Source organism: Sciurus vulgaris (assembly GCF_902686455.1).
Source record: "Sciurus vulgaris genome assembly, chromosome: 1".
In the NCBI taxonomy this organism is placed as follows: domain Eukaryota; kingdom Metazoa; phylum Chordata; class Mammalia; order Rodentia; family Sciuridae; genus Sciurus; species Sciurus vulgaris.
This window is the reverse complement of record NC_136461.1, coordinates 73,874,582-73,886,592: the sequence shown is the minus strand read 5'-3', so window position 1 is coordinate 73,886,592 and position 12,011 is coordinate 73,874,582. Positions and strand designations below refer to the sequence as shown.

General features: G+C 36.1%; 1 protein-coding gene across 1 annotated transcript in view; it reads right to left on the bottom strand.

The window, feature by feature from the left end:
* Positions 1 to 1,424, bottom strand: part of LOC306660889 (calcium-activated chloride channel regulator 1-like) — a gene marked incomplete at both ends in the record, with an annotated part of 31,589 nt that extends 30,165 nt beyond the window's left edge. The window contains one exon of the mRNA XM_079139589.1: positions 1,263 to 1,424. Coding sequence (XP_078995715.1) covers positions 1,263 to 1,424 — 162 coding nt within the window. The remainder of the gene's footprint in view (positions 1 to 1,262) is intronic.
* Positions 1,425 to 12,011: the final 10,587 nt, after the last annotated feature.

Sequence of the window (12,011 nt, the reverse complement as noted above, 5' to 3'; positions counted from 1 at the left end):
ATTTCCCTTTGACCAAAGACAACGTGATGGTGTTTGGGTTAACTAGGCAAACTTTATGATGAGCCCCTCCCTCCTTCTGTTCCCCATTCCCTGATGCTACAATATTCTAACCACAAATTCCTGGCAGGTAGAGATGCTTGTTTTCAAACTCCACTTTTTTGGGTTTACTTCTGCTTGGAGCAAGGAATCTTTAGAGGAGGATCATCTGGGCCCCTGCATTATTAACTTTCCATTTAGAGAGATAAAAGGGGATTGGTGACTGACGGCTACATCCACCATTTATTGAGCGCTTACTCTGTACCAGGCACTATGCATTTTAAAGTTACCTTTCTAAACTTTCAAGATAATTTCAGAGTGCAGAAGACATGCAAAGAATTGTAGAGTTCCTATGCACCCTTCACCCAGCTTGCTTCTATATGCACTCATTTTTATATTGGATCCTCATGGAATCCTATGGGAGAACTACTTATTATTGTTCTCATTTTGCAGGCTAGCACTCTTATCATTACACAATACTGCCTCTGGATGTGCTGCAGCCAGATTCCAGGATGGTCTTTTATAAGGTATTTCCCTCTTATTTTTTGCTGTTTGTGTCATGAGACCTTCACTACTTGCTCCATTTGGCAGTGATTTGGCACCTCTGCCAGAATGGGAAGCATGTTCTTTTCTTCCCTTCTCCCACACAAGAGGTAACAAGGTAAGGTGTTGCCCATCAGCAACCCTGAGAGGGTCCCTTGTTTTGAGGCTGATAAAATTCAGGGGTTCCTCCCACTAATAAGGTCAAGGTTGTTCGCAGCTTGTATCCTGGGCTTACATTTAGCATCACAGGGAAGGGGGGTACAATTAGGAGAATAAAAAGAGAGTCTGATGTGTCCCAGTGGTAAAATCCGTCAAGAGAATTATCCTCTCTGAATCTCACAATATCTGCCAAATGTGGCTGACTCTGTCTTAGTGTAGAATGAAATAATTTTCAGTGAAATAATCTACAATCAGTAAAGGCAGACATGATTAATTAAGTGCCAACAATGTTTCTAACTCTGAGTTATGTGCATCACATTCACCTCATCCCTTATAAGAATCTTAATAGCCAAGTATTATCATTTCCATTTTACAGATGAAGAAACTGAGACTCAGACAAAAATCTAACTTGCCAGTGTCACATAGCTGAAGTGAGAACTCAACTTCCATCACAATGTTATGCTTGAGATAAAGACTATTAATTAATAATTACCAAAGAACAGATAATTGCCATTTGAACTTACCTTTATTTGTTGAATGAGTGCTTCATCCTCTGGCACATTAGGGTCAATTGCGATGACAATGCCCTCATAGCCATTATTGTTCAGCTGAATGAGGGAATTGCTCAGGGTCCCTTCTAAAAGGTGCAGGATCAAGAGGAAGACAGAACTCTTTAATGATCCCATTGCTTTGGTAAATGTGGATTATGGAGATGTCTTTCTTTATCCCTATATATATGTGAAAATATAGACGCACTTTTTCAACTTATCAAAGGTGGATTATCATAGAGCTTTAACCTCTTGACCTAAAATTGTTTCACTTCAATTTGAGAATAAATATAGCTTAGAATCAAGTTGTGTACTTTTAAGTGTTTCAGTTTAGGAGTGTTGGGCTTGCCTTCAGGTGTGCCAGATGCTGAAGTGAGGGTGGGGGAGCCCACACCCACTTTCCCGGGAACACTCATCTCTGACAAGTAGTCTGGCTATTTAAAGGTTTGTTTACTTACAAATGTTTGCCCAGCCAGGGACACTGAACCACCCAACACCACCCCAACCCTCACCTACCCAGCCGAGGCTAGGCTGTTCTGCATTTTCAATAAGCATTCACAGTGGTCTTTATTTTTATCCTCATCAACCTGACATAACCTCAGCACCTCTTGATGTTTCCCTTAGACAATCCACTTGCATCAGAAACATTATTAGCAAGTAATATAGTTGTTATTAAATATAAGGGGAGAAAAGATAAAATCTATGTCTCACTTTACAAAGAACTTCCTTTCCTTATCAGACCTCTGCTCTGTCTATTCCACATCTCCTACTAATCAATAAAGTTTAAATTAAAGTTTACTTTACTGAAATTAAATGTCACTCCAGACATGAATTTTGAACTGTCAGCTACTGCATAGATTCTTTTAAGTTTGCTGAATCTCTGATGAAAACCCAAATTGACCACCACTTTCATGTATTCAAATTTCTCAGAAATATCCCTAATCCAAACTTAATTTGGTCTTCATATGATGATAAGCATCAATTTCATCTTGTCTTTCCCTTTTGTTTGGTTCATTAGTTCAAAAAAATTAATTTAGTACTTATTGCTAACCTAATCTTGAGCAATTGAAAATGTAGTATTGAAACCGAGGAGTACTAAATTATAAAGTGGTTATCCAGGTCATCCAAAATATGTCTTTATAAAAAAAAGATGAAGACATTTGTTACACATACCAAATACAAAATATCTCAGACCCCCAACTTTATGTATCTTTGCCTGGGTTCCCTAGCAAACAGAGCCCAAGGCAGGCTGGCCTGCTGGGTCTCCCCATCAGAGGACAGTGGCCAATTTAGTGTTGCTTTTCCTTTCATTACCTCCCGATCCTCCCTGACTCTTTTCCCTTCCCCCAACTCTTGCTGCTCTGGTGTAACTCTCAAATAAACTCCCTGTGTGTTTTGTAAGGGACTGGACAAAGAAACCAGGCCCTGAACTGTCTGTCACCTTTTCAACAGAAAGAGAGAGCCCATGACCTAAGGTGTGTCAGAAGTGAAGGATTCCACAAGATGCCAGGTGACCTCAGGCAGCAAAACCACTTGAAACTACAGGGAGATGATAGTGAATGACTGAGGTAGAGCAAGTGATTGGGGGTCTCATAGATGGAAGGGATCAAGAAAATCTGATGGTGTGCAATAAGATGAGTCTACCACGTTCATTAATATAAGTCACTCTTAGAATTAATTGTTGAGATTCACTTTCATCTTATCTAGCTTTAATGCTATTATATAGGGTTTGGTGTGAGTTAGAGCTCTCTCACTGTTTCCCTGAGGGAAGATGCACGTCCAATTATTCATGGACTCTCCCTCACATTCTTGGCCAATTTTCTAAAACATATATGGCAGGAGAATTGTTGAAATAAGTTAAAGTATCTGCTGCCACTGCTGATTCCAAGGCCAATATCAGTATTTATCATCTTCCGGCTTCATAATCTATTTCCCTCACTCTTAGCCAGCATTTTGACTGATCAGTGTTGTTTGTTGCTTGTTGGGGTAATCTACCTTCATCCCTGAGTGGGCCTTTACTTGCCCTGACCTGTTGGGTTGCAGCTGCTATATTTGTGGATGATGGGGTCCCTGTATAACAGATCCAGTGTAGGTGCCTCCACAGATTTGCTTATTCTTCCAGTTGCTGGGCCTTGACTGCTCAATGGAGTGTCCTGGTTGCTGTTCATCTGCTAAAACCATTGTCCCAAGGAGAGGACCTCATCAAGTGTGGCTGCCACTGTGCAGGCTGTGGTACCCCTCTATACTCTGGTGACCAAGTCTGGCCTGTCTAGTGCTAGACTTTTCAGATAAAGCACTGTAAAATGGCAACTGGAATCTTGCCTTTCAAGAGCCAGCCCAGATATGCCAAATAACACAAATCAGAAGTACATGGAGTTAACACCCTGAGGAACTGCCTTACACCAAAAACAATATATCCAGACTCCTAAAAGTCTTTTTTGTGTTTCCTCAGGCAAAACAAAACAAAACACACACACGTACATAGTGAGAAAAATGAGAAAAAAACTACTCTGATCTCTAGTGCCGCAGAGATAAATTTTGCCAATTTTTGAACGTTATTTAAACATGAACTTACAGTATGAACTTTTGTATGTGGCTCTTGTAACATTTTTTTTTTTTTTTTTTTTTTTTTTTTTGCAGTGCTGGGGATCGAACCCAGGGCCTTATGCTTGAAAGGCAAGCACTCTACCAACTGAGCTATCTCCCTAGCCCTATGACATATGTTTTCTATGTGAAATTCAGCCATGTTGTTACATATGGCAATAAAATGTTCTTTTTCCATTGTATTCCATTGTAAAAATATACCACAGTTGACACCATCTGTTGCATGTGAATTATTTCCAGTCTGGGGCTATTAAAAACAAAATTACCATGGTGGTAAGTATTGATTTCAGTATTGATTTGGGTATGTGCCAAGAGTAAAACTGCTGGTCACAGGGTATCCATGTATCTAGTGGCAAACACTTTCTCCTTTGACCAATTCTTTAGTCAGGATCCTGAGTCTTATCTGATTAGGTCTGACTTGTGCTTTCCTCTGTGACCTCGTGGAATCCAGTTTGAGCAAAATCCTACTAAGTTAGTTCAGGGAAAATTCCTGTGCTTGGTATCTAACCACCCTTAATACCTTATCACCATGACCAGCCTTCAGTAATAATACTACCAAGCCAGTTTAGCAGCAAACTCGTTATCCTTGATGCTTCCTCAGCAATTTTCTAACCAGTGACCCTACCCAGCTCCTTGGTTACAAATCCCTACTAGTTCTTATTGGAGTGGGAATTAAGTCCAATCTCTCTTCCCCATATAACACTCCTTTGCAGTAGTCCCTGTATCCATTACCATGGCCCCTCTTACCTTCTTTAACAAATATTTGGATTCCCCCAAACACTTTTCAAAGTTGTTCCTGCTATTCCATAGTTTTACTAGCACATAGTATTGTTAATCTTTGTCATTTTCGCCATTCTCTTGGTAATATGGTCTTATTGCTCTGTGGTTTTGCTTGAAGTTTCCCTTTTGACTAATGTTGTTAAGCACCTTTTGATATGTGTGCAGGTCAGCTTCTGAAGTCTCTGTTGTTTCTTATTCCGTTGGTCCATGTGACTATGTTTACTTTTTCAGTAGCATATTTTTCAAGATTTATCTGGCTATTTTAGATGCATTTTGCTACAAAATTGAGAACCAACTTATTGATTCTACCAGAAAAAAAATCTGCTGGGTTTGATAGGATTGCACCAAATTTATAGATCAGTTTTGGGAGTCTTGACATCTTTATAATGTTTAGTCTTTCAGTCCATGGCATCTCTCTTCATTTTAAGATTTCTTTTATTTTTCTCAACTGTGTTTTACACTTTTCAGGGTAGAGGTATTATATATCTTTATTAGATATATTTCTAGAATTTTTTTTGCATGGGAAGGGTTGTTGTAAATGATATTTTTATGAAATTTAATTTTCTAATAGTTTACTGATGGTATATGGAAACATAATTCATTTTTATGGATTGAACTTAAATTCAGTGATCTTGCTAAGTTCACTTATTTTTAGCAGTTTGTAGATTTTTTTGTGGACTTTATAATCCACATATGTAATCATTTCATCTACAAGTCACAAAACATTCTTACTTCTCCTTTCCAATCTTATGTCTTTTGTTTCCTTCTCTTATTTCACTAGCAAGAGCCTCCAGTACAATGTTGAATACAAGTGGAGAGATTATCTTTTTTCTTGTTCCCAATTTCAGTGAGAAGAGCATTCCAAAGCATTCTGTATTTCACCATTAAGTGTGCTCGTGTCCAGAGATATTTCATAGATGTCTATTTCAGATTAAGAAAGTGTCCTTCTATTCCTAGTTTGCTGAGAGTATTTTTTAAAAATCATAAAATAGCTATTGAATTTTAGCAAATACTTCTTCCATATTCGTTGAGATGATCATATAATTTTTCTTTATTCTAGTAATATGGAGAGTTGTACTCTGTTGCCTTTTCAATATTAAACTATTCTTACATTCCTAGAGTAAATTCTACATGATTTTGATTTGCTAGTATTTTATTTAGGATTTTTGCAATTATGTTCATGAGAGACATTGTCATGTACTTTTCCTTTTGTGTAAGGTCATTGCCAATACTAATACCAAGGATATTCTGCCTTCATCTAATGAGTTGAGAAGTATTTCTTCTTTATTTATTTATTGAAGCTGTTTATATAAGACTATTATTAGTTTCCTAAATATCCTTCTGATTATTGCTATACCTTAATCATATAAGTTTTGATACACCATATTTTCTCCATATTTTTCTTGGTGCATTATTGTTGTACATAATGGTGGGATTCGTCATTACATATTCATATATGCACACAATATAACTATATAATTTGGTCAATATCTTTCCCTAGTATTTCTTTTTCTCTCCCCTCCTTTCTCCCCCTGGTCCTTTTCCTCTTCTCTACTGATCTACTTTTAATTTTTATTCCTTTTTCCTCTATGACTTCTATATATGAGGGAAAACATATGACCCTTGATTCTCTAAATTTGGTTTATTTCACTTAACATAACATTCTCAAGTTTCATCCATTTTCATGCAAATGATATAAAGTCATTTTTACTTATAAATAAATAAAACTATTTTATATACATATGTATGTGTATATATATATGTACATGTATTTATAATTCTATGTACTCATTTTCTTTATCTGTAGATGTTCAGAGACAGGGGTCCACTGAGGGTGAGGACCAACTATGTCTATCTACTCCAGTGCACTCACTCAGACATTGGACATCAAGCTCTGAAGGCATGGATCTAGTTTTATTTAGGGTTGCACAGGACATATATAGGCACATTATCAAACCAGGTTAACATGCTTGTTAAAGGATAAGAGTCAGCCTATAGGTGACCTATACATCGAGGTAGTGTAAACAAACCAAGTATGCCTAAGTAATTCTGCCCAGCAACAGGTCTGAGGCAAAGGACTTGGGGGATGGTAAGCTCCTGCACACAGCATGAGGCAAGGCAGCGCAGGTGATCAAGCATCACAGCTTGCTGGGATGCTTGACAGAGCGAGGCCTCTCCTCAGCTCCTAACTCAGCCTCAGCAGCGCAAAGACCTTCATTCCATGGCGAGTCTTTACCATTACCTCAGTTTCTCTGTCCAAACTATTTGGCTTACTTAGACCATGGTGTCAGTGACTGCTGTCAGATAAGCTTGAGGAATGTTCCCTACATTTCCATCCCTCCATTGATGGACACATAGGCTGGTTCCATAGTTTGGCTATTGTGAATTGTGCTGCTATAAACATTGGTGTGCATATGGATATACCATATTATAATTACTATTTGATTCTAAATATTTTCTAATATTCATTATAAGTTAATTTTTAACATATGAGTTATACAGAAGTATGTTTCTTAATTTTCAGTCACTTGGGACTTCTCTACTTGATGTATTATTGATTTCTAATTTAATTCCACTGTGGTAGAGAACATTTTTGAAAATTTAAATCCTTTAAAATTTGTTGTGACTTTTATTTTACCTCAGCTTATGTCTATTTTGTTAAAATGTTCCATCACATTTGAGAAATGTGTGTATTCTGCAATTGTGTTTGATATATGCCAATTCAGTCAAGGTAGATAACCTTGTTATTCAACTGTTCTCTGTTTTCATCAAAGTTTTGTCTACTATCTTTTCCATTGCTGAGAGAGGTATGTTAAAATACCTAATTTTGACTATGGATTTGTCTATTTTTCTTCCTTCTTTCTTTCCTTTCTGTCAACTTTTGCTTTATATATTTAATGCTATATTATTTGGTACATACAAATGTAGGATTGTTATATAATTTTTATTATGTCTTTTTGATGTCCAAAAATACTCTTCCATTATGTCTTTTTGTAATACTAACTATGGTAAATTGGTAGTTTTTGAATATCAAAAAAATATGAAACAAAATATATACAACGCTGCTAGTACAATGTCTGACACATAGAATTAGTTCAATAAGCAAAATATCTTTAGCTCTACTTCTTGCTGTCCTTAACCAATACCAGCTTTGGAGGTAGGAGGGAGAGGGAAATAAAATTGGTTACCATCTTGGGTCCCTCTCCACCCATCCTAGGAACCATCTTGCTGATAAGAGGTATCCAATCTAAGGACAGGAGGCATTTATGGAGGAGCCATTTTTTTTGACCCCTGAGGATGAGATCCCCTTACCTCCATTCATACGTATCTGTGTTCTTGAGTGCTTCTCGATTGTCATGTATTTGGTGATCTGTGGTCCTTTCATATTTTATTTTCTCCATTTGTACCTGATCCATGCCTTTTCAACTTCCTGTGATATACAGAATTCACGTTCTCCGTCCTTACAGAGTTATTACTCATCTGACTTCCCTGTGCCTCTATTTCCTGTATTTTGCATTCACAGATCTTAACACATAGTACAGCATCCACCCAACTTCATGTATATTGTCCTTTATTTTTTAAATAGCTTTGTTGAGATACAATTCACATAACATACAATTTACCCATTTAAAGTGTACCATCCAATGGTTTTCGCTTTGTCCACAAAGTTGTGTAGCCATCACTACAATCAATTTTATAGCATTTTCATCATCTAAAATAGAAACTCCATAACCATTAGTAGTCATTCCCCATTTGTCTCTGCTCTATTCCCCATCCTCTCCTCCAAGACCCTCACTCTAGCCAATCACTTATCTACTTTCTGTCTCTATTTGCCTATTCTGGACATATTTTTTGTATTCCTGCTATCTAACTGTAATTATATATCTTTTGACCATTGTCTTCTCCCTACCCACTGCCACCCAAACCCCTGGTAACCACCATTCTATTCTCTATTTCCATGAGAGACTGATGTTTTTGGATTCCACTTATAAGTGAGATCATGCAACATTTGTCTTTCTGTACCTGCCTTTTTTCACTTAACATGTTTTCCAGGCTTATCCATGGGGCAAAATATGAAGGGATTTCCTTTTTATGGCTGAATAGTATTTCATTGTGTTCATATACCACATTTTCTTTTATCTATCCATTCATTGACATACTTAGGTTGATTCCATAGCTTAGCTATTGTGCTAATGCTATAAACATAGGAGTGCAGTTATCTCTTTCACATACTGATTTGATTTCCTTTGTATATATACTCAGAAGTAGGATTTCTGGATCATATGGTAGTCCTATTTTTAATATTTTGGGGAACTCCATACTGTTGTCTATGTGGTTATATTAACTGACTTTCTCATTCACAGTTTGTAAATGTTCTCTTTACTTTGTATCTTCACCAGGACCTTTTTTATATTAGCTATTCTAACAGGTGTGAAGTGATATTTTATATGTTTTTGATTTGCATTACCCTGATGATTAGTAATGTTAAATATTTTTTCAAATGCCTATTAGCTATTTGTATGTCTACTTTTGAGAAATACCTGTTCAACTCTTTTGTCCAATTTTTAAAAATAGGACAATTTGTCTTCTTGATACAGTGTTGAGTTCCTCATACATTTTGTAAATTTACCCCTTGTCTTCATCTGTTTTCTGTTTCTATAACTGAATACCACAGGGTGGTCAATTTATAAAGATTCAGAGATTTACTTATCTCAAGATTAAGGAGACTGCGAAACCCAAAAGCATGGCACCATCACTTGCTTGGCATCTGGTAAAGACCTTCTTGCAGTTTCATCACATGGTGACATAGAGCCAAAGTGGCTTATGTAGTAGATCCTCTTTCAAGGTAGTCCAGCAACCCATAATGAATGCTGAGCACTCATGACTCTTGAGAGTGCCACATAGCCCCGCCCCTTAGTACTACATCATGAGGATTTAATTTCAATATAAATTTCATTGGGGACATTCGAACCGTAGCATCTTTTATCAGATGTATATAGTCATTCCTTGGATCTGTGGGACTCTCCTAAGATATTAAAATCCAAAGATGCTCAAGTTCTTTATAAAAATTGGTGTAGTATTTTTATATAGCCTATAAATATGCCCTTGTATGCTTTAAATTATACATGTTCGGTACAGGTAAATTTTTTTCCTTGAGTATTCTTAATCCACAGTTGTTTGAATATACAGATACAAACCCTTGAATATTAAGGTATGATTGTCATTTGCAAATATTTTCTCCCATCCTGTAGGTTGTCTCTTCAGTCTATTGGATGTTTATTTTGCTGTGCAGATGCTTTATAGTTCGAACTAATTCCATTTGTCAAATTTGTCTTTTATTGCCTTTAATTTTGAGGTCATGTCCAAAAAATTATGGCCCAAACCCAGGCCATTAAACTTTTCCTCTATATTTTCTCCTATTACTTTCATAATTTTCAGTCTCACACATAAGTCTTTAATCTATTTTAAATTTATTTTTGTATATGATGACAGACAAGGTTCTAATTTTATTCTTCTGCATATGGATTATCCAGTTTTCCCAATACAATTTATTGAAGAAATGATTCATTTTTTCATTGTGAACTCTTGGTACTTTTGTTGCAAATAAGTTTGCTATATGTATGTGGGTTTATGTCTGGTATCTCTATTTACCTATGAGTGTCTTTTGATGCCAGTGCCATGCTGTTTTGGTTACTATAGCTTTGTAGTATATTTTAAAGTGTGGTCCAGCTTTGTTCTTCACCTCAAGATTGCATTGGCTATTTGGAGTCTTTTGTTCTTCCATACAAATTTTGGGATTGCTTTTTCTATTTCTGTGAAGAATGTCATTGGTAATTTGACAGGAATTACATTAAGTCACTTTGGGTAGTATGGATATTTTGACAATATTTATTCTTCTAATCCATGAACGCAGTATCTTTCTACTTGTCCAGAATTTCTTCTTCAGTTTCTTTCTCCAGTGCTTTATAATTTTCACTTCCCTGGTTAAATTTATTCCATTTTTTGTAGCTGTTGTAAATGAGATTATTTTCTTGAGTTTTTAAAATATTTTAGTTTTTTTGGTTTGCTACTAGTATATAGAAATGCTACTGATTTTTTGCATGTTGATTTTCTACTTACAACTTTACTAAATTTGTTCATAGATTTAGCAGATTTTTGGTGGAATCTTTAGGATTTTCTCTATATAAGTTCATGTTGTCTGAAAATAGGGGCAATTTAGCTTCTTTCTAATTTGGATTCCCCCCTCTTTTCTTCTTTTGCCTAATAGCTCTGGCTAGGACTTGCAATGTTATGTTGAATAGAACTTGTAAAAGTGGGCAACCTTGTCTTTTCCAGATAGGAGAGTAAAAGCTTTTAATTTTTATCTGTTAATCATGATGTTAGCTATGGGTTCATCCCATATGGACTGTATTGTGTTAAAGTACATTCCTTCTATGTCTAATTTGTTGGGAGATATTTTAATCATGAAGGGATGTTGAATTTTGTCAAATGCTGTGTCTATCAGGATCATCATGTTTTTTGTCCTTCATACTGTTAATGTAATGTATCACATTTATTGATTTGTATATGTTGAACCATCCTTGCATTCCTAGGATGAATATTACTTGATCGTGGTGAATGATCTTTTTACATGTTCTGTTGAATTCAGTTTATTAATATTTTATTGAGGAATTTTCCACCTACGTTCATCAAAGATGTTGGTCTGTAGTTTTCCTTTTTTTCTTGTTTCCTTGTCTTATTTGTGGGTCAGGGAAATATGTTGATCTCACAGAATGAGTTTGGAATATTCCTTGCTCTTCAATTTTTGGAAAGGTTTGAAAAGAACTGTCAATAGTTTTTGATATATTTGGGTAGAATTCAGCAGTGAAATCACCAGGTTTTGAACTTTGATAGGAGAGTTTCAATTACTTATTCATTTTCCTTACTTTTTATGGTCTGTTCAGATTTCCTGTGCTCAGGAATTTATCCTTTTTTTCTAAGTTATCCAAGTTGTTCATTATTGTCTCTAATGATTCTTTGTATTTCTGTGGCATCCATTTTAAGTGGTTTGGACATGGTTTGAGTGTGTCCTCAAGAGATCATGTGTTGAAAATTCATCTCCACTGTGAGGGATTAAGAAAGTGAAAACTTCATCTGATTATGGTATTTAGAGCTGATGCCTTTCAGAAATGATTAATCAGAATTAGATAAGATCATCAGGGTGGAGCCCTCATGATTGAATACTGATGGCTTTATAAGAAGAGAATGAGAGATCAGAAGAAACACATATACACACAAATACACATGATCCTTGTCTCTTTCCATATGATGCCCTGTGCCCCTTTGGGACTCTGCCAGCAA